This window comes from Polistes fuscatus, unplaced genomic scaffold (assembly GCF_010416935.1).
Source record: "Polistes fuscatus isolate 324 unplaced genomic scaffold, CU_Pfus_HIC Scaffold12, whole genome shotgun sequence".
Taxonomy (NCBI): Eukaryota; Metazoa; Arthropoda; class Insecta; order Hymenoptera; family Vespidae; genus Polistes; species Polistes fuscatus.
In genome coordinates, this window is record NW_025113020.1 from 4,720,992 (window position 1) to 4,742,726 (window position 21,735).

Below are 21,735 nucleotides of genomic sequence, written 5' to 3' on the forward strand. Positions count from 1 at the left end.
CCGATGTTTGGGCCCGAATTCGCTCGATCTTAACCGAGTTTAACCGAAACCGCGGATCGCGGGGAACGTGCCTCAGTAACGCGCGAGAGGGATACGGAGTAACATATAAGTGACAAGTGAATAGTAAGTGTAGTGAATCGTGAGAGCGTGCCACCGAGTGTTTTGTGGTTCCAGAACTATTTTCTCTATTTTTTTTTTATTTTTTTTTTGTTATTAAATTAAATTTATCATCCCCATAATCATGGCCGATTCTTTGAACTACTACGATGGTTTCCGAACTTTCTCATGGTTCGCAGATTTCGTCGGCTTGCCGATCGATCAGGTTAGAAACATAATAAAGATATATATATTTTTTCCTCATTCCCTTTTCTCTTTCGATTAATCTATTTTTTCGTTTTCCTTTCTTTTCCTTTTTTTTCTCCTCCGCGTTATTTTGACGACGCACGAGCGTCTATTAATCTTTTCTATCGCCTGTTGACTGTACATGGACCTTGTGAAGCTGCATCGATCGTTTCTTCTTACTCTTTTTTTTCGCCCCTTTTTTCTTTTAAATAGGAATAATAAATATATATGTCGTTTATATCAATTTCAAAATGAATTATCATATGTCAAATTTGTTTCATCGATTTTTAGAATTATTTTTTAAATTAGAGGTTAAGATTATCTAATTTTATCTTTTTCGATATTAATTATTTTCTTCGTTATTATTATTGATAAGAACAAATGAATCGATCAACGCGTATAATTTTGGTTAATTTTTTTCAGTTTAATTTATTTTCGAAGGAATTTTTTTAACGCAGTCATATAAAATTTGATTTCGATTATCAATATAACATTATATACTTTTGTTTTTACGACGATAACTTCACTTTACACTTTTTATTCATATTTGTTTTTGTAAACATTACACGTGGAAAAGTATATACTTTAAATCGTTCTTTATAAGAATAAACAGTCACCGTTTATTTTCTCATAATTTTATGATGAATATATACGTGTATATATATATATATGTGTTATTAATGCAATTTCAAAATCTCCTGCACTCTAGAATGCAAGGTGTTTTTATCTCTCAAATTATTTTCTAATTAACAATTGACCATTATACTTCAACACTAAATGTATACTATTATTTTTAATTTGTTTGACATATATTATATTTATAATACGTTTATATATATATATATATTTTTTTTTTTATTTTCTAATTAATTTTATATTAAATATTTGTAGAAAAAATATATTGCGATAGTAAATTTTTTTGTCTTAAAATATAAATATAAATATATGTATATATATGCAAGTATATGACATCATATACGATTATACGATGGTTTAATTGATAACAAGTGTGTAATCGTTATCAAAATTCGAAGAATAATAAAAATAATAATGTTACTTGGAAACGATTAATTCTTTCGATAATTAAAGATTATATTGTATGTAACCTCTAATTTAAAAAATAATTGTATTGATATCTAACGTGATCCAAAAAGTTTACACGATAAATGGTACTATAATTAATTTTTAAAATAATCAAGAAATAACTTTTACTCCATTCTGTACATATATATATATACATCACACATACACAGTTGTATTGTACAAGTCGAAAAAAAGTTGATCTAAAAAATTTTAATTAATTTTAAATAATTCAAAATAATCAAGAAATAACTTTTGTTCTATTCTGTACATATATTACGTAATATATATATACATACGTACGGTTAGTATATAACGTAACGTGCAACAGGTCTTTCTTATCATTTTGTTTTAATTATCTTTCTTTCTTTTTTTTTTTTTTTTTAAATGACTCTAATCTCCAGAAATGATCAAACGTGTTATCCAAAATACGTGGACTACTAACCACAGGAATTCTATTTTTAGCTGAATATTTCTCATCTCGTCACATATATACATTTCATTCATGTATTACGTCTCAATGAAAGTAGTACGAAACTAAGTAGGGGGTCATCGATCAGCTGATTTTATTCAATGAATCATATGTTCATAGATATGAACCGTTATTTTTTTTATTAATAAACCTTCTCTGTATATATATTCTATTTATTTATTTAATTATTATTTCGTTCATAATAATTAACTCTTGTGTATTAATGATTTATTTTTCTCGAATAATTATTCTTTATTATGATAATTGATTATCCTTTTTTTTTCCAGATTGCATAACAATTATGTATGATTTATTTAGAAGAACTTGATTATGCGTCATTTTTTATTGTGTTGTTGTTTTTTTTTTTTTTTTTACTTTTAAAAACATTCGACGATCTACATTTGTTTATGATTCTTATTATTTTTTATGATACGTAATCTATTTCTCAGATTATAGAATAATATCTGCAATGTAATCTTTTTTTTTTATCGATCAATAATCATGCTATCGAAAGGTGCGTCAGAGTGTTACCGATTCTAATAATAAACAAGCAACGTAAGCATTTCAAATAGATACACGTAATAACTTAGGAATTTATTTATATGACAGGTATAATTATTATTAATACAAACTTCTATTTTTTTTGTTAATGATATTTTAAAAATGATAACGAATTAGGAAAATAACAGGTAACAACAAAAATAATTATGATTAGATAATGTATTATTAACTTAAAACTGAAAAAAAATAAGAACTTCATATCGCAAATTTTAATAAGAAATTATGTTATCTAATTATTGAAGATAATGAGTTAAAAACTTGCAAAATTTCGTTTATATTATTTATTTATTTTTTTTTTTTTAATTGATTCACTGATTTCTGTGAGAACGTTTTAATAATTCTCAGATGATTTATTCAAACTAATTCAATTGGAATACTTATATATCTTCGTTTAAAACTCATAAATAATTGAACGAATTTTTCTTTAATACGAAGATATATCGAGATTTGATTAAACGTTTATTCGTATAAGGTGTTATTTAGAAATTAAAAAAGAAACGAATGAACGAGTAGAGTCGTCAAGAGAGATCAATGGCCTCCAGTTCGTCTAAAGTATGCATTTGTCTCTATTTCAAAGTAGTACCGTTGAATGTACAGTCTATGTCAATAAGTATGTCAACTTTTCTTCAATATTTTCTAAACTATACTGTTTCCTATGATTGCTAACATTATAAGGAATGTACACATTTCATTTTAACACTTAACACGTATAATTTTGTATATAAAAAATTTATTTTGATAAAAACATATAAATTTATAATATAAAATACTTCATAAATTAAATAAGAATATTAGAATTAGAATAATTAAACGTTAAGTTACTACTTAAAGTATTTTATATATCTAATTCACGTGGGATATCGTTTTCGAGGTAATACCTAGCATGTATAGTTATACATTTTTACACGCAAACACATAAAATAATGTTTAAACATATTCTATATGTATATTATGCGAGATTTTATTCTTCTATTTCTTCTAATTCTTCAATATCTTCTTCTCCTTCTTCTCCGGCATCTCGTTTGAATCTGAATCCAGCGTTCAATCCAAATGAAGGTTCCAATCTTCCTCTTGCACCTGGTTGTACTTGACCGCGTCCATTGACAAAACCATTTCCAAATTGACGTTCGTATACCATACCAGCATGTGGTCTTACTCTATCTCCTTGGGTGTAATGACCTCCACCATAAACACTGGTGTGTTCGTTCAGTTTTCTTTGTAACTCTAAATTGATGGTTGCACGTTGATCAGGACCGCTCAATGGTTTTTCTCCACGAAGTACAACTGATCCTTGAGGTTCAGTGTCACGACGGAATCTAAATCCAGCGTTCAATCCAAATGAAGGTTCCAATCTTCCTCTTGTACCTGGTTGTACTTGACCACGTCCATTGACAAAACCATTTCCAAATTGACGTTCGTATACCACACCAGCATGTGGTCTCACTTTATCTCCTTGGGTGTAATGACCTCCACCATAAACATTGGTGTGTTCGTTCAGTTTTCTTTGTAACTCTAAATTGATGGTTGCACGTTGATCAGGTCCGCTCAATGGTTTTTCTCCACGAAGTACAACTGATCCTTGAGGTTCAGTGTCACGACGGAATCTAAACCCAGCGTTCAATCCAAATGAAGGTTCCAATCTTCCTCTTGCACCTGGTTGTACTTGACCACGACCATTGACAAAACCATTTCCAAATTGACGTTCGTATACCACACCAGCATGTGGTCTCACTTTATCTCCTTGGGTGTAATGACCTCCACCATAAACATTGGTGTGTTCGTTCAGTTTTCTTTGTAACTCTAAATTGATGGTTGCACGTTGATCAGGTCCGCTCAATGGTTTTTCTCCTCGAAGTACAACTGATCCTTGAGGTTCAGTGTCACGACGGAATCTGAACCCAGCGTTCAATCCAAATGAAGGTTCCAATCTTCCTCTTGCACCTGGTTGTACTTGACCACGACCATTGACAAAACCATTTCCAAATTGACGTTCGTATACCATACCAGCATGTGGTCTTACTCTATCTCCTTGGGTGTAATGACCTCCACCATAAACACTGGTGTGTTCGTTCAGTTTCCTTTGTAACTCTAAATTGATGGTTGCACGTTGATCAGGTCCACTCAATGGTTTTTCTCCACGAAGTACAACTGATCCTTGAGGTTCAGCTTCACGACGGAATCTAAATCCAGCGTTCAATCCAAATGAAGGTTCCAATCTTCCTCTTGCACCTGGTTGTACTTGACCACGTCCATTGACAAAACCATTTCCAAATTGACGTTCGTATACCACACCAGCATGTGGTCTCACTCGATCTCCTTCTGTGTAATGACCTCCACCATAAACACTGGTGTGTTCGTTCAGTTTTCTTTGTAACTCTAAATTGATGGTTGCACGTTGATCAGGTCCGCTCAGTGGTTTTTCTCCACGAAGTACAACTGATCCTTGAGGTTCATCAACTTGACGGGGTAAACGTTGATTCTGAAAAAATAGGACATTACATTTAGATCCTAATAAAATAAATTCATAATCGAATAATAGCAATATTCATTCGTTAACTTGTAACCTAATATTTATATAGCATTAAGTTTAATATTCTTTACTGGTAAATATACGAGTATAACTGTACTAGTATATAAACTGTATATCAAATATAACTTCTACTTTAGAAATTATTCAAAACTTAATGATAACAAACTAACAGTATATTTGATGACAATGAAATAAAATTTCAAAATATATGTTTCATATTTTAAAACAAGGTCTATTGAAATGTATGTTTTGAAAATTAGAAAAATAACTTACCAATATTTCTAAATCAGCAGCAGCATCATCTTGCAGATTATCCAAATTTGCACTAGAGTAAGCAATAGCAACTGATGCTATTAAAACTACCAGTAGAAACTTCATTGTTATAGAAAATTCAGTTATATTCTATTAGATTATAACTAATTACAGAGTAGTAGAACTCAGAATGAAATCTTTTGTGACTTCGTGAACTGAACTGTGCTTTCTTTGCAGAAGTCTTTCTCTTATATACTAATCTTACCATATGCACGGGTTATACATGCGTGTTTCACTCGTTTTGTTTGCCATCATCGTTCAGGGATCCCCGGGAAGTTCCATAAACTCGGGGGACTTTGGTATATTCCGATTCTGTAATTCAAAAAAGAAACTATATATAGCCATATTTTAACTGGCTTAGTTTATCCAGTTAAAATGATTTAATTACTTATATCAAAGTTCATTAGATCATGCACATTTGTCAAAGATCATTTTATTTAATTTTTTGTTATATAATTGATAAATATCCTGTCATATAATCTATTCAATAAATTATTATTATCATTATTATTATTATGTTATAATAGATGTTTCATTAAACTTTAATTTTTTTTTTTTTTCATATCGATATTAAATTAATTTATTTTTATTTATTAATAATATATAATTTTTATTATTAAAATATGATCGCGCACTTATATAAAGTATTATAAATATTAATTATTATTTTGTTAAGATTGGTAAAAAATTGCTGATATAAATTTATTTTCCTATTGTTAAATAAATTAAACTTATATATTGTTATCTTAAAATAACAGATATAAACAATGTTGCAACAAGTATGAATAAAACAAATAGTCATTTTTTAATCAAGCCAGAAAGTAGCAATTTAAATATAGCACATTATTGTTTGCATTGTATCGGATAAGCTATTGTCTTGCTTATTATGTTTCATGTTTCTCGCTAGTATTATTAATTAAAAAGAACAATAGTTAAAAGTGGAATGCCATAATGACCATTTACGTCATCTACATTTGAGTTGACAAAGAAAACACTAATGGTAATAAATTTATTAAGGGGAAGCACAGAAGAAAGCGTATTTATCTTCATTTTATTTTTCTTTATCTCTTATGTTAAATGTCGTTTATGTATTTGTACGTAATTATATTCATATTTGTATTAGTATTGCATTTATCATTTTATTCACAATGCCGATAAGAAATGTTGCAAATTTATATTCAGTAAAGTCCCATCTTTATCAATTTATTATTCTTTCATTTTTCTTTCTTTTTGATATTTTATTTAAGAAGAAAAAAAGGATGCGCGTCTATATACCGGGTGTTGACTTATTAAAGAATTCTTTGTATTTATTTATATAAAATTAAATATATTTATATATTTGTTTATTTATTTTTAGGCTAACTTTGTTATAACACAATTCATTGCATTGCTGTTGGCTGGATTATTCAGGTCATCCCTAAGTCATAAAGTAGTAAAACCAGCTACCAGACATTGGTTTGGTCTTACAATTGGTCTCGCACTTGGATACTTCTGCTTTGGCAGGTAAATTACATTTTATATATTATAAATAATTTAATTATTATATTATTTATAAATAATTTAATATTAAAATATAATACATATATATATATATATATATATTTTAAATTTTTATTACAGACAAGCGATACATTTGGTGGGTCTTCCAGTATTCTGTTATACCGCAATGAGAATACAAAATGCTGCTTGTATGCAAAGGTAAAAATTACCTTGTATAAATTAATTATTTATAAAAGATATCTTTAAAAAAAAAAGAACAATCGCAAGATTTTCTATGAATTTAAAATAATACAATAAATAAATAATTCATTTATGTGTTTAGGTTTAAATTAATCGGGCGCCTGATGATATGCAATACTTAATGCATCGTCGATAACATTGTTTGCGAGCGTCATCTATCAGTAAAAAAAAAAAATTTTTTTTTATCCTTAATAGTATGCAACATCGTCGTACGTGAATGAAAAGCGTGTTGCATATCAACAAGGGTAAAGACAGTTTCCATATCGACAGACGAGTATCAAGGGTTGCCTATTAACAGGTGTAAATTTTTTTTTTCTTTTTTTTAAATATCACGTAAATAATTATATATAGAAAATCGATCGATATATTACAATATAATATTTTTCAACGAACTATAAATATTCAACGTTATATATAATTTTGTAATCATATTTCATCGTATATAATTATAATAATAAATATTTTTTAGGGCTGTTCTTGTCGTTGCATTAGCATATTTGTCTACTATACACATACACAGACAACTATACGATTACGGGTCGTATACTCTAGACATTACTGGTACGTTTAATTAAAATAAATAATAATAATAATTTTTATAAAATTAACATTTATCACTTTAATATTAGAATGATAGAAAATTTCTTGGCTATATTTAATAATAAATTTGTCGAATGATAGTATTACGTGAAATTAGAGAAATAATTAATTGATTATATTAATTATTGTATTTTTTTCATTGTAGGTCCTCTCATGGTGATCACGCAAAAAGTAACGAGTCTAGCGTATAGCTTGCACGATGGATTGGCTAGGAATAAGGAGGAATTGACACCCTTACAACGACGCCAAGCCGTCTAGTGAGTGCACGCGTTTTATAATTAAAACCGAGTCCGGGAAAGATCTTAGGATGTGGGAACTAAAACGAGGAAACGAGCTACATCGCGTTGGTTAGACTTAAATATTAGTCTCTCACGCATATTTATGTGATATATATATATATATATAGAAAGAAAGAAAAAGAGAGAGAAAGAAAATATATATATATTATTATTATATATATAGAGGAGCATGATGTATATTCAAAGCTTGGCTTTTAGTTCATTTTTATTTTTTTATTTTTATTTTTATTTTAATTCGTAGGTTTTCAGGTAATACACACACGCACACACAATCTTTCTCGTTAAATATGAATGACGCTAAAGCTAGCTAGCTCTCTTGCCCTTATTTTTGTTAGATTGTTATTTAATTATTGTCGAGAGGAATGCGTAAAATATTTCAATCTAATTATTATATTTATATAGAAAAGCAACAAAAAGTTTGAATTTATATAAGCTGTAGTTTACGCTTATGTATCTTTTTATTTATTTATTTATTTATTTATTTTTTAAATTTATATCTTGTGGTATACACATATGCTAGGGTGGAATATTAAAAACGGTATACCTAAATAACACACTGTATAATAGAAATATATTTTTATTAAAGACGAGAAGAGAAGATCAAAAACGTTTGACGAATTTTGATCTTCTATAATTGCGTTGGCATGCACGCTTGTTTAATTATTTGTAGATATTTTATAATTCATTTATCATTAGTAAGGGATTTAGTTATTATACTTTACTATTGTTCGTTTATACTTTCGGGGTAAAGGTTTATATATTTTTTTTTTTTTTTTTTTAGATTAAAGTAGAAAAAATATAAAGTAAAATTTTTAATATGGAAAGGGAAATTAATTAATTAATTTTGATTGATTATATTTAAATTTATATACAAATTTATTCTTTATATTATTCTAGTAAAATGCCAACGATGATGGAATACTTCAGTTATGTATTTCACTTTCAAGCTTTAATGGCGGGCCCAGTAATATTTTATCGTGATTATATCGATTTTATAAACGGAGATCATATGAAAGATACTACTAAATCATTGACGGTGAGATTAATCTATTTTTGAAATATTATTATTCATAGTTTATCTTATCTAAAAAAGAATTAAAAATAAAATAAGAGAAAATTCTTTGAATGAATAAATATAATTATTAAAGTATAGTTATTTATATTTCTTAGGGTCAGAACAATGAGAAAACATTGGAAAACGTTAACGAGATTGTATTAGAACCATCACCGATGAAAATTGTTGTTAAGAAGGTGATAGCTAGTTTAATGTGTGCCGCTCTCTTCGTTTCCTTAATTCCTTCGTTCTCAATTCAGAAATTGAAAGGTTGTTGATTTTTTAAAAAAATGTTTATAATGTATTGAATTTTGTTACACACACATTCATGCACATTTATTTATATATTATATAAAAATAATTGATTATTTTTATATCTTTGGTATTTCTTGTTTTAGGTGATGACTTTTTACAAGAGACACTATTTTATAAATTATGGTACATAATCGTAGTGACTTCATTGGTTCGTTTTAAATATTATTATGCTTGGATCTTTGCCGATGCTATTTGTAATAATTCAGGACTTGGTTTTGATGGATACAAAGAAGATGGTGAACCACGGTGGGATAAATTTGCCAATGTTAACATTATCCAATTTGAGGTAATATAATCGGTGTGAAAAATTCATGCGCTTATAACGTGCAATATATTTTATAATCAATAATTAATATTATAATTTGTATTTAACTTGTATTAAACATTTCCATGTTGTTTCTTATTTCGTTTTTAATATTATTTTTTTTTTTTTTTTTTTTTATAGACATCTCTTAATTTAAGAGACAGTATAACTAATTGGAACATGGGAACCAATAGATGGTTGAGATCTATGGTGTACGATAGAGTTAAACGACAAAAGGTAATATTTACGTATGCCTTATCAGCTTTATGGCACGGATTTTATCCTGGTTATTATTTTACCTTTGCCAACGGAGTATTCTTTACATTAGCAGCTCGTAATGTAAGTAATAATTACATTTAAACATTTATTTTTGCATTTCTCTTAATTTAAATATTAGGTTGTTCCATAAGTAATATTTATATAAGATATTTGTACTTAATTTGTTAACAGAATTTATTGTTTCTTGTTGGTATAGGTTCGTCGCTATGTTAGGCCATTCTTTTTGGGCTCGAAAAACTTGAAATTCTTTTACGATGTGATGACGTTCATCACAACAAGAATTATTATGGCCTACATATCGTTCGCCTTTATTCTTTTGGAGTTCGTACCAAGCATTAGACTGTACCTGTATGTTTTTCTCATAATTATCATTAATATTATATTATTATTATTATTATTATTATTATTATTATTATTATTTGATATTAATAATTAATTGATAATGTTTTTCTCATTTTATTTTATTATTTTGTTTTGTCTTTCTTACAGGCACATGTACCTGTTACCACATCTCTTCGGATTGGTTGCTATAGTCATTGTACCATGTTTATTAAGTTCACGTCTTCCAGAGAGCGCAACTGAAACTTCCAACAAAATATCTTCCGATACTTCTAACGTTCGCAATGGAAATTTGAAACACAAAACTATGTGAGAACGACGAAGAAGATTATCGTCGTGTAACAACAATAGTTATATTAAATAATAAACTAACATATTAACTCTTTCCTACAGGCACACACACACATACATACACAAAACACATATACATATTTTTTATTACTGTTTTCAATACATACGTACAATATTTATTGTTATAAATTGGTAGAAATTCTATAATTATATATATGTAATATACAAAAGTGGGGAATATAATATATATATATATATATATATATATATATATACACACACATATACGAGCATATGTGTACATACATGTACAAATATATATATTTATATACAGAATTTTGTACAATGAAACGTCCTATCAAAGTTTGTTCAATTTTTATGAAACTTTCTTCAACCCTTTCGTTACTGGACGTTTTGGATCGAGTATTGTTCTATATAAATTTACTCGTATAATATTTTCGTAAATTATACAACCCCTATATGGGTCAGTAGGTCATATATATGAAATTTTTGCATGATCACCCATATGTAGGTCGTTAGTAACGAAAGGGTTCAATTGGGGCATATCATTGTAGACATTGTATATGTATATGTATGTATATTTATGTATAATGTATATGTATATATATGTATTTTTATATATATATAAAACACGTATAAGTGAACATTTGTATATGTGGATGTTATAAGTCTGACGAAAGTTGTTTTTGACAGCTATATTTTGATGGTAATGCAGAATTTTTGTGAGATGGAACATATTACAGATTTTATATAACTTGTGTTAATATATTATCGTTGTTTGTTTTTTTTATTTATTGTAATTTCCATGAGTCCATCGCTAATAGTTTTATTCCACGATTTAATCCTACGACTTGTACGACAATCCTGTATTTGTAAATCCTTACAAATATCTTATCTTTTATTTTGTATTTTTTTTATTAACATATGAATATTTAAATATTCGGAGATACGCGTATATAATACTGCGTGAGTGCGGTATTTAAATGAAAATTAAATATCTTTCTTATTAATGGTTTTATAAAAAAAGAAGGATCACAACAACAAAATTGTACTATTTACATAAATCAATTTGCGTGTGCTATTTTGTATACATAAAAAAAAGTATTACAGTAAATTGTCAAAAAATGATTAATTTATTAGATATATTTAAAAAAAATGTTAGAAAAAAAAAAAAGATGAATGGTTTAAGATACCTTATACAATTCGACACGCTTAATAAAAAAAAAAACTGGTGTTTGTACTCATGTACTTATGTTTTATGTTTAACGGGTAAATTTGACTCGATTTTATTTAATATCCATAAATATTATCAATAACTCTCTTAAGGAAATCAAAGGCTTACTCTTTTTACGCAACTATTTTCGTTAGCTAACGCTAATGGTATATCGTAGGATTTAATCGCGTAAAAAGAAGCACCGTTAGCTCTTTACGCACCATTGAAGCCCTACTGTTTCAAGAATACTTCCGAGTATGCTAGTCAGTAGGGCAGTAGTAACTAGTTGACTGTTAGTCAAAGTGCATATCGCGTCGAGTATTATTTCATTTTGATCCTTCTGGTACTGAGGTGCAGTTTGAATAATTTACACATAGATACAGAGAATTTATATAGCAGGAGTTATCCAGATAAATCATGGTAAACAATGATCACATTGGTTTTTTCAACCCTCTTTGCACTTGTTCAAAAGCAATACCCGATCTTGGAATAGTTTCTTGTTACAATGTACCAATGCCACGTATACCTCAGCCTATTAATTCTTCTAAAGTGTTCATGCTGCAATTGGAAAACAATGGATTGATGTTCTTGCAACCACAATTTCTAATAAATACAGGTAGATATAATTTATTAGTTATTACATTATTATAAATAAATAAGATGGACAATGAAAAAGAATTGGTAAATATTCAATAAGTATTTTCTTTTAGCGATGGATATTGTAGATTGTATTTCAATTCAAAATGTAATTCTATACCACAGGTCTTTACAAACTACAAATCAAACATAATCCCTTGGCCGATATCCCGGACGAAGCTTTCCTAGGGCTTGAGAGATCGTTATGGGAGCTAGAGTTACCCTATAATAGACTGTTTAAAGTACCCAGCAAATCTTTCAGACATTTACAAAAATTACGTCTTCTCGATTTAACAGGTAATTCATAATAATAATATAATAAGAAAAATGTTCATTTCAAATGATGATAACAAATATCGAGAAATCTTGAAAAGTGTTGACCCAGTAAATAAAGAAACCATTAATTTTCATTATCCCATTTATTCTCTTAATTAATAAATTACCCTTTTTTTTCTCTCTCTCATAAATGAATTATATTAATATTAAGAAATATTTTTCTCAGGTAACAAAATATCGCATATCGCCCCAGAAAATTGGCGTGGACTCGAAGATTCGTTGCAAATACTTCGGCTTGGTCGTAACTCCATCGACAAACTTCCAGCGGATGCGTTTGCTGGTTTATCATCGTTAGAAATTCTTGATCTTCGAGAGAATACCTTGAAAGAAATCGACGCCTCTGTTTTTCGCGATGGCATGGCTAAACTAACTCATCTTTATTTAAATGACAATCAACTAGTTTATATACCCTATGCCCAATTGTCATCGTTAAAACGTATGAAGGTTCTCGATTTAAGTTACAATAGAATTTCTAAAATGCTTCACCCACTTCATGAACCTGAATTAAGGGGCGTACAAATGTCCTTGGATATTCTCAGATTGGATTACAATCAAATTCAAATGCTTATGCCGACCGATTTCCAACATTTTTATAAAGTCAATAAAACTTATCTCAATGGTAATCCCTTGACTATTATTGAGGTAAATTATTTTATTGATAATTCAGTATACGGAAATGAAAATTTTACATAATTAATAATTGATGTACGTGTTATGTTGTAGAATGGAGCATTTCGTGATTCCAGAATAAAAGAATTGTACTTCAGCGATTGCGATTTGATCGAAGTAAATTCGGCTGATTTTTCTGGATTGGAATCATCCTTGGAATTATTGGATTTGTCTGGAAATAATATTACCAGTTTGCAGAGTCATCTGTTTCAAGAATTTGATTTTTTACGTACACTTATTTTCCGTGAAAATCGAATAGATACATTTTCACCAGGTATTATCTAAACAAAATTATGACGAAAAAGAATCAACTTAAATGATCTTATTATGCATAAGATTTGAATGTTAATAAGTCTATTGAATTTAAACCAATTTATTTTTCTTTTCCACAGTCGAAGTGTTCAATGGTTTTCAATACTCTTTATATAACTTGGACTTAAGTGGGAAGGAAAATAGCGTGATTTCTTTACAAGATTTACGACAAATGAGGAACTTAAGATTTCTGTCCATTTCAAAGATGCCCGAGTCGACTTTGGTGCCAGAAAATTTTCTTGAATTTGGTATGGATATTAAGGAATTGCATATCATACAAAGTAACTTGAACGCTATTAAGAATCATGCGTTCACACATGTTAGAGGAATCAAATATTTGGATTTTTCCGAGAATTCTATTTCTACTATCGAGGATGATGCTTTCTCTGAGGTATACAATTTTAATTTTAATTTTTTGGATGCATAAAACAACACCGATATTGATATTCCAAAATTTTTATTAAACCATCGCTTTATTCAATAAATTATATTAAAAATATTAGACAAAACTTGTAATAAAAATATTGACAAATTTCAATCACACATATATTTATTCGTGCATCCAAATAATTGTTCTTATATTAAATTAAATAAAACAACGTTTCTAATATATATTTAACAAATTATCAAGGTCGGTCATTCTCTTTTGACGTTAAGAATATCGCACGGTTTGTCAAGTTCTATTACCGAGATACCTAACAAGCCATTTAAGTCTTTAACAAATCTACAGCATCTTGACTTCAGTAACAATAAAATCAAATCTATGCCAGACACAGCGTTCCATTTTTTAAAGAGAATCAAACGTATCGAGCTTCAGGATAACGAAATTGATGCTATTCCGAAAGGAACTTTTCAGGTATTGATTAAACAATTGTTGACACGAGTAAAATTGATATAAAAGTTTCTATTAAATCTATTGAAGCACTTTTATTGTAATCTAGAAGGGATGAGCCTAATCATATTAAATTTATTGAACTTAATATCTTTTTAGGGTGACATACATTCAATGCTGGAAGAAGTGAATTTTGCTTTTAATCAGATAAAGAGCATACAAACCCATACGTTTGTGGATTTGTTATCTTTAATGACTATTAATTTAGAAGATAATGCTATTAAGAGAATTGAAAGGCGTGGATTTATGAATATGAATCGTTTGAAGTATATCAATTTGCGTGGGAACAAGATCACTGATATTACCGATGAAGCATTCCAGGTAATATTATAATATAATATTCTAGTAATTATATGATAATCTTACTAATTGGAGTATTACGTGTTTCATTTTGAAGAACCTACCAGACTTAGAATTTCTCGATTTGGCTTACAATGACCTGAATGAATTCGATCTAACTTCATTCGACCAAGTTGGCACGTTATCTTCTTTCAAAGTTAATGTTAGTCATAATGAAAATCCTAAATTGTGGATCAACAGTACCACCTTTACGCCACCAACGACAAGTATGAATTTAATAAAAGAAATTTATTTTTCTTCATTTTTTTTTTTTCTTTTTTTTTTTTTTAAATAAAAATATAATAAAATAAATGTATTTTTTGTTACAGTCGGTGGTAACATACAAGCCAACATCAAAGTCTTAGACCTCAGTTATAATAATATATCAGACATCATGAAGTACTATTTTAAACCGGTGGAATATTCGCTTAGTCATTTGTATATGTCGCATAATCAACTGACCAACGTTACGCAAGGAATATTTGGCAACATGCCTCATCTACAGTGGCTCGATTTAAGTCACAACGATTTAATCGAGGTCGATTTTGATTGCTTTAGAAATACGAAAAACCTACAGGTTCTTTTCCTATCTTGGAATAACATCGCAGACATTCCGGCAGAAGCTTTGAGACCTCTTAAAAAATTACGCATCGTTGATTTATCTCACAATAGATTGAGAACCCTACCGGATAATATGTTCACGGATGCAATCATTGAGAGACTTGATCTCTCGCACAATCAATTTATGAGACTTCCTGTTAAAACTATGTCTATCTCAGCGGCAATGAGTTTATCTATTTTAGACATGTCTTGGAATACTTTGTCAGGCATTCACACAACCGATGCTATTTTCAGATTGAGAGTAAGAATCTTTCGCTCTCTAGCTTTTAACAAATTTGACTCGTTAATTAATTGTTACGATAACAATTATTCTATTTATTTTCATTCATTAATAATTAGTACTTTTTTTTTAATTCTATTTTAGGGATTAACGTGGTTAGATCTTTCCTATAATCGTTTAGTTAGACTGGACGATGGAGTGTTTTCTGATTTACCTTACTTGTCTCATCTCGATTTGAGTCACAACAAACAATTGATATTAGAAACTCGTGGACGAACTTTTCACGGATTGGAAGATACACTTTTTTATCTTGGTTTAAGTAACATTTCTTTATTGAGTGTATGTATTTTATTTATATTATATAAGCAAAGAGAAAGAGTACGAGAAGTTGGATATAAATATTTCATCTAAATATCGCCCCCTCTTGTCAAGTATTTTTTGAGATGGACAATATTAATGTAAATTAAATCGAGAAACTTGGTATATATTTTTTTTTTTTTTTTCATAGGTACCAGAATTACCTTTATCGAGATTGCAAATATTGCATTTAGCACACAACGAATTGGCATCTATACCGGCTGAAATGGCATCGAATTTAACATCGTTGCATCATTTGGATTTAAGTTACAATGACTTAACGGTAGTCCCTTTGATCACGCACACACTCCCTGAATTGAAGACTTTTAATTTGGCTAATAATCCAATCACGGCTATCACCAATACGAGTTTCTTAGGTGTAGCCGATAGTCTTGAAGAATTGGATATACGATGGCTATCCTTATCAACGTTTGAAGTACGCTTCTTTTTTTTCTTATATTAAATTATTTTGTAATGTAATAGTTGAAGATAACATTAATTACGTTAATTATAGGCTGGTGCTCTTTGTAAAGCAACGAAACTTAGAAGATTGTATATAACTGCTTACACTGGTTTAAAACAATTCAATTTTCCGAATATTTTGGAATACAATCAAGGTTTAAGGGATTTATTGATTGATGTAAGTATATCAAAAATTGTATTTAAGTATTAAAGTATTGGATGGATCAATTAATACAACTGAGAATTATTATAATTAATTGTCATGATTTATAATTATTATTTTAGGTTGAAAACGAGACAGATTTACAGAAAGAAATGAAAGGAAAATTTCCTTTTAAATTGTATAATATTACGCTTACTGGGAAAGCTTTGAAAATGATTCATTCGGATATATTAAAAGTAAATATCTACGATCTTGTGTTTATTGTAATAATTCATTTTGAAATGATTTATTAATTTTAAAAATTTCAATCTAATAGGGAATAAGAAATTCACATTTGCATTTTGGGTTATTTAATACCAGTATAAATAGCGTACCAAAAGAAATATTTATCAATGCCGAATGGGTGAGAAACATAACGGTTGATCTTCATCATACCGATACAAGAACACTTCATAATCCATCAACTGGTCATAAACCTGGTGTACCGAGGAAACAATTTCTTATGAAACTCAGACTAGCTGGAACTTACATGAATTGTGATTGCGATATTGGGTGAGATAAATATCTTGAATTCATAATTTATGATAGATGATTCATAAAAATGAAAATAATTATTTTCAGATGGATTGAAATGTGGCAGAGAAAGCACAGACAGTATCAAGAAGATAGATGCAATTCTTATGGCGAATTTAATAACTTTGAACGCGAGGAAGGCGATGAATTTAATTGTTGGGATAATGGCTCAGACGATGATCTTCGAGAAACATTTTGTATGAACAAAAATAACATGACCCTCTCCAAAGCCTTGAAAACAGAGATCGAATGTGGTTGGAGCTCTGGAAATAATATTGGCTCATCGAACTCATTAATTTTCTTCCTTTTCTTGATCATAGGAACAATTATGAATTAAAATATTTTCTTCTTCGTTTCTTTCATTTGGAATCAAATATTTCTCTGGTGTTTCTCTCCGATTATTAATTATTATTTATTTATGTTATTCCCAACGTTCACACATACAACAAATGTGTGTGCATTTCTCTCTCATTTTATTTATTTATTTATTTATTTATTTTTATTTATATTTTTATCAAGGCAGTTTCCTAACTGCGAAACGATGAGACAATCAATGAGACTGTCGAACAATGTTCAGATATTCGTACAAAGTCTGCGATTGTAAATTAAGCTTCCCAATGTGTCATTCAGTCAGTGTGTATACGAACAAATTTTCTCTTAGTGTCCTAGTGACCTACTTCTTCGTGTTAAATTAATTTGGGTATTGTTAAACAAAATAAACATTATTGTATATTGAGAAAAAAAATTACAAAATATATATATATATATATATTTCATCACAGAACATCAAACTTTAAACAAAGATTATTACTTCGATATATAATATGATTTTGTTCTTTTTTTTCTTTCTTTATCATTAGTAATTATACGATAGAACTTTTGCTACTATATGAAGAACCATGTATAAAATTGGCAGAATGATTAAACCAAATATGAAAGTTAAGCAAACGTAGATACTGAGCAACTGTATTACCAGTATCAAGTATTTGATAACCATTTGACTAATATTGTTAGTATTCTTTATGTTTATCAGTTTGTCCAATATAAATCGTAGGATGTAGAGAAATATCTGTAATACAAAATTAAAATTCATACACAATGTTATTTTCAATTAGAAAGATACTTCGGTCTGTCATTAAAGTGATATTTCATTACTTCCGCAATAGGAGCAATATTAACGATAATATAAAGCAGAGCAATCAATGATCGGCCTGTTGCTTGACCCATGACCTTAACAAGATCCCTAAAAGGATATTCTGTACGTGGAATACCATTGGATTCTTGATAATTTGCTAAATGTTCTCTTATGTTTAACAAAAGTGTCTTTGGCTTTTTATTCGTAACACTGACGGACTCCTTAAGACTGCAATCATCTGAAAAATTTAAATTTCAATATTAAATATAATAAAGAATTAAAATAACTGATAAAAGTAAATGAATGTATTAAATGTACCTGTCATTTCCATACCACTCTTATTACTAAATTGAATTTGATTATTGCAATTAGAAATGCTATATGGATTTCTAGATTTAATTTCTGTATTTACGGTTGCTTCTTGAGTACAGTTGCTTTTTTTATCTGTCAAAGCAAGTTCTATTGTTTGCCAAAATTCCTTGCAGTCATATTTCCAATCTCCTGATTTTTTTTCATTCGATACATAAGATAGATCCATCGTTGATCTATTTATTTCTTTATCCGATAGATTTAAACTATTGGAAATTGGAGAAGACGATGTAAAAACGTTCTTTAAATTTTCATGACATTCCTCTTGCGGAAACTAATGATATAAACCCATTGAAAATATATTAATTGTTTAATTCTTATACGGTAATCAAACGTGTCTATATAAAAGATTATTTTTATTTTTTCTCGATTATGATTAGTTGAATCGTACGATTACAGTTGATTGAATCGGTTCCTTTAAACTTTGCTTGCTGCGAGTTCCATTCGATGAGTCTTGAAAAAACTTGAACGCTTGTTGTGATTTCCTCCTCTTTACATTATTAGAACGATGATAAACATTAGCATTACTCCACATAACGAAATTTAGTATTATAATAATAATAATAATAATAAAAATATAAAGGAAAATTTAATATCAAGATGAAGATATGTTACAATAATGAGAATGATGGAAATTCAATTAAATCTTATGTCAGTTATAACACACTCGCAAATATAATCTTTATATATAAAATAAAAAAAAGGAAGAAACAAAACAAAACAAAAATTTGTAATTTAATAAAAAAAATAGTTGTACGGCGACACCAAACGATTAAAATTTAGTAATACAAAAAAAAAACAAGTTAGAATTTTTTCGTTATTTATAAATTGCTATAGCAGTCGATACGAGTTTTCTTATCAAATGAAAATATATATACAGAGTGAGTCATTTAAATTTGAATACTTTAAATATCTCTGTTATTTATAATTTTATAAAAAGAAAAATAATATTCTCTTACAACAAACAAGGACTCCATCAGAGACCTTGAGACATTGAAAAAATGTGTATAGTTAGGTTGAAAAGTTCTGAGCCCTTTGTAATTTCTTCTAATATATTTCTACAATTATGTAGAGTTTAAAAAAAATTGATATTTCAGGTTCTGATAAAGCAGCCCCCTTGTAAGTTACAAAATTTGAATACCATATCTGTTTGTTTGTACACAAATAATTAATTTAAATATTACTAAAAAATCATGCAGAAATTTATTGAAATATTAAGCTTTAATTGATGATGCATTTAATTTGTTAAAAAATATATATGATTTCATTAAACATGATCAGAAGTTACACAGAATGTAATTAAGTCCTAAAGAATATTTCTCAATAATATTATACATATATAAGAGAGATATTTAAATGTTCCAATTTAACCATTAGAATCCCAGTGGTCTTTAGAATAATTGTGCTGATAAATGTTAAGCGGTGCGACTACGTATCAATTGTGTATTGCATTTCAATAATGTAATGCTTTTCTACAAGAAATCTGAACAGTATTACCGAGCTGCTTGGGACTCAAACGATTAAATATTTTACCCCTGTATATACACAATGTATATTATAATTTTTGTATCTTTTATCTTTTTTCTTTCTCAATAGAACTTTATTGTCACGTGACTAACAATAAGGACAGCCAAAATATGGATTAGATATTTTAGGGTTTCGAAAACTGCTGCCGATATAATATTATAAATGTTTATACAAATTGTTGAATCTTTATATTTTTCAAGACTATGTTCTTTTGTTTGTTTGTTTGTTTATTTTTCTTTTTCTTTTTCTTGCCCAGTATTTTTTCAGGGTGGATATAAGAAACGTGGATGTAAGAGAGAAGAATTCCGAGAGAAACAAAAATAATAATTACATACAAACACGTAAGAATTGTCAACGATAGTTAATACGATCTTCTTACACCTTACACGTTCCACTGTGTTACAAAAAATTTTTTATATAATAGGTTTTTATATTATTATAATAATATAATGATCACGAGATGTCGTTCATGTTCATCACCATCATCATCATCAGCATCATCAGCATCATCAGCATCATCATCATCATCATCAGCATCATCATCAGCGTCATCAGCATTCAGGGTCATTTTCGGCTATTACAACTTTACACAATTGCAATTTTTCTTATCATCTAACTGCTAGATTTTTCTTTCTTACTCCTTTTTTATTTGTTTTTTTTGTTTTTATTTATTCATTTATTTAATTTTTTTTTTTAAATTTTCCTTTTGTTTCTCTATTATCATAGTTAATTTTTTATTTATCCTTTTTTTTTTTTTCTTAGTTTGACTCAACTCTCTCCCTCTCTCTCTCTCACACACTCATACACACAATCACAGTCGCTTTTCACTATGTCTGTCTCTTTTGAGCGTTTCACTGTTATTAAACTTTATAAGATCTTCGATTCTTTGTTTTACAAGAAAAAGCTTTATATTAATATATTTAATATTCGCTGCTTTCGTATAAATTCAATGTCAAGCCTTTAAAGAATCGAACGTCATCGCTTTTACTTCCAGGACACGTAAAGGGAAAGAATAATAGTTTTGTTTATTTATTTATTTAATTATCTTTCTTTCTTTCATTTTTTTTTTTTCATTTCTTCTTTCTTCTTTTTATTTTTGCTTTTTTTTTCTTTTTTTTTTTTAATAGAGAAGATATAGGAAGAAACGATAATTTGATATCTAAATCAGCTATAATTATTTTGTCAAAGCACGTAGTAGTAGTAGTAATAGTAATAGTAGTATAGTAGTAATAGTTTACTATAATATGGGTGCCAATTAAATTTGAAAGCATCATCACGTAACAATTTTTTGATAATTATTCTATTGCTATCGAGAAGAGTTTTTATCAATTTATATTCAACGTGCAGGTGTGTTCTCTTTAAACGAAGAACC

General features: G+C 28.4%; 4 protein-coding genes across 4 annotated transcripts; 2 read left to right on the top strand and 2 right to left on the bottom strand.

Moving 5' to 3' along the window:
• Positions 1 to 64: 64 nt before the first annotated feature.
• Positions 65 to 10,646, top strand: LOC122526769 (lysophospholipid acyltransferase 1). Its single transcript, XM_043650302.1, has 11 exons — positions 65 to 322; positions 6,655 to 6,800; positions 6,918 to 6,995; positions 7,507 to 7,598; positions 7,783 to 7,894; positions 8,834 to 8,972; positions 9,107 to 9,260; positions 9,389 to 9,591; positions 9,751 to 9,948; positions 10,085 to 10,236; positions 10,378 to 10,646. The coding sequence occupies exons 1-11, from the start codon at positions 242 to 244 to the stop codon at positions 10,538 to 10,540; spliced, it is 1,518 nt and encodes a 505-aa protein (XP_043506237.1). The 5' UTR covers positions 65 to 241; the 3' UTR covers positions 10,541 to 10,646.
• On the bottom strand, positions 2,998 to 5,464 carry LOC122526768. The gene is made up of 2 exons (XM_043650301.1): positions 5,259 to 5,464; positions 2,998 to 4,934 (listed from the first exon to the last, which is right to left on the bottom strand). The coding sequence occupies exons 1-2, from the start codon at positions 5,361 to 5,363 to the stop codon at positions 3,417 to 3,419; spliced, it is 1,623 nt and encodes a 540-aa protein (XP_043506236.1). The 5' UTR covers positions 5,364 to 5,464; the 3' UTR covers positions 2,998 to 3,416.
• A 1,523-nt stretch (positions 10,647 to 12,169) lies between the features above and the next one.
• LOC122513198 (chaoptin-like) lies at positions 12,170 to 17,673 on the top strand. The gene is made up of 15 exons (XM_043629465.1): positions 12,170 to 12,368; positions 12,515 to 12,685; positions 12,891 to 13,366; positions 13,448 to 13,667; positions 13,786 to 14,096; positions 14,337 to 14,561; positions 14,697 to 14,918; positions 14,995 to 15,163; positions 15,266 to 15,798; positions 15,922 to 16,116; positions 16,286 to 16,570; positions 16,649 to 16,774; positions 16,882 to 16,995; positions 17,076 to 17,311; positions 17,381 to 17,673. Exons 1-15 carry the CDS (start codon positions 12,170 to 12,172, stop codon positions 17,667 to 17,669), a joined length of 3,771 nt encoding a protein of 1,256 aa, XP_043485400.1. The 3' UTR covers positions 17,670 to 17,673.
• A 213-nt stretch (positions 17,674 to 17,886) lies between these two features.
• LOC122526770 lies at positions 17,887 to 20,372 on the bottom strand. The gene is made up of 3 exons (XM_043650304.1): positions 18,786 to 20,372; positions 18,488 to 18,705; positions 17,887 to 18,401 (listed from the first exon to the last, which is right to left on the bottom strand). The coding sequence occupies exons 1-3, from the start codon at positions 19,003 to 19,005 to the stop codon at positions 18,189 to 18,191; spliced, it is 651 nt and encodes a 216-aa protein (XP_043506239.1). The 5' UTR covers positions 19,006 to 20,372; the 3' UTR covers positions 17,887 to 18,188.
• Between the last annotated feature and the right edge of the window lie 1,363 nt (positions 20,373 to 21,735).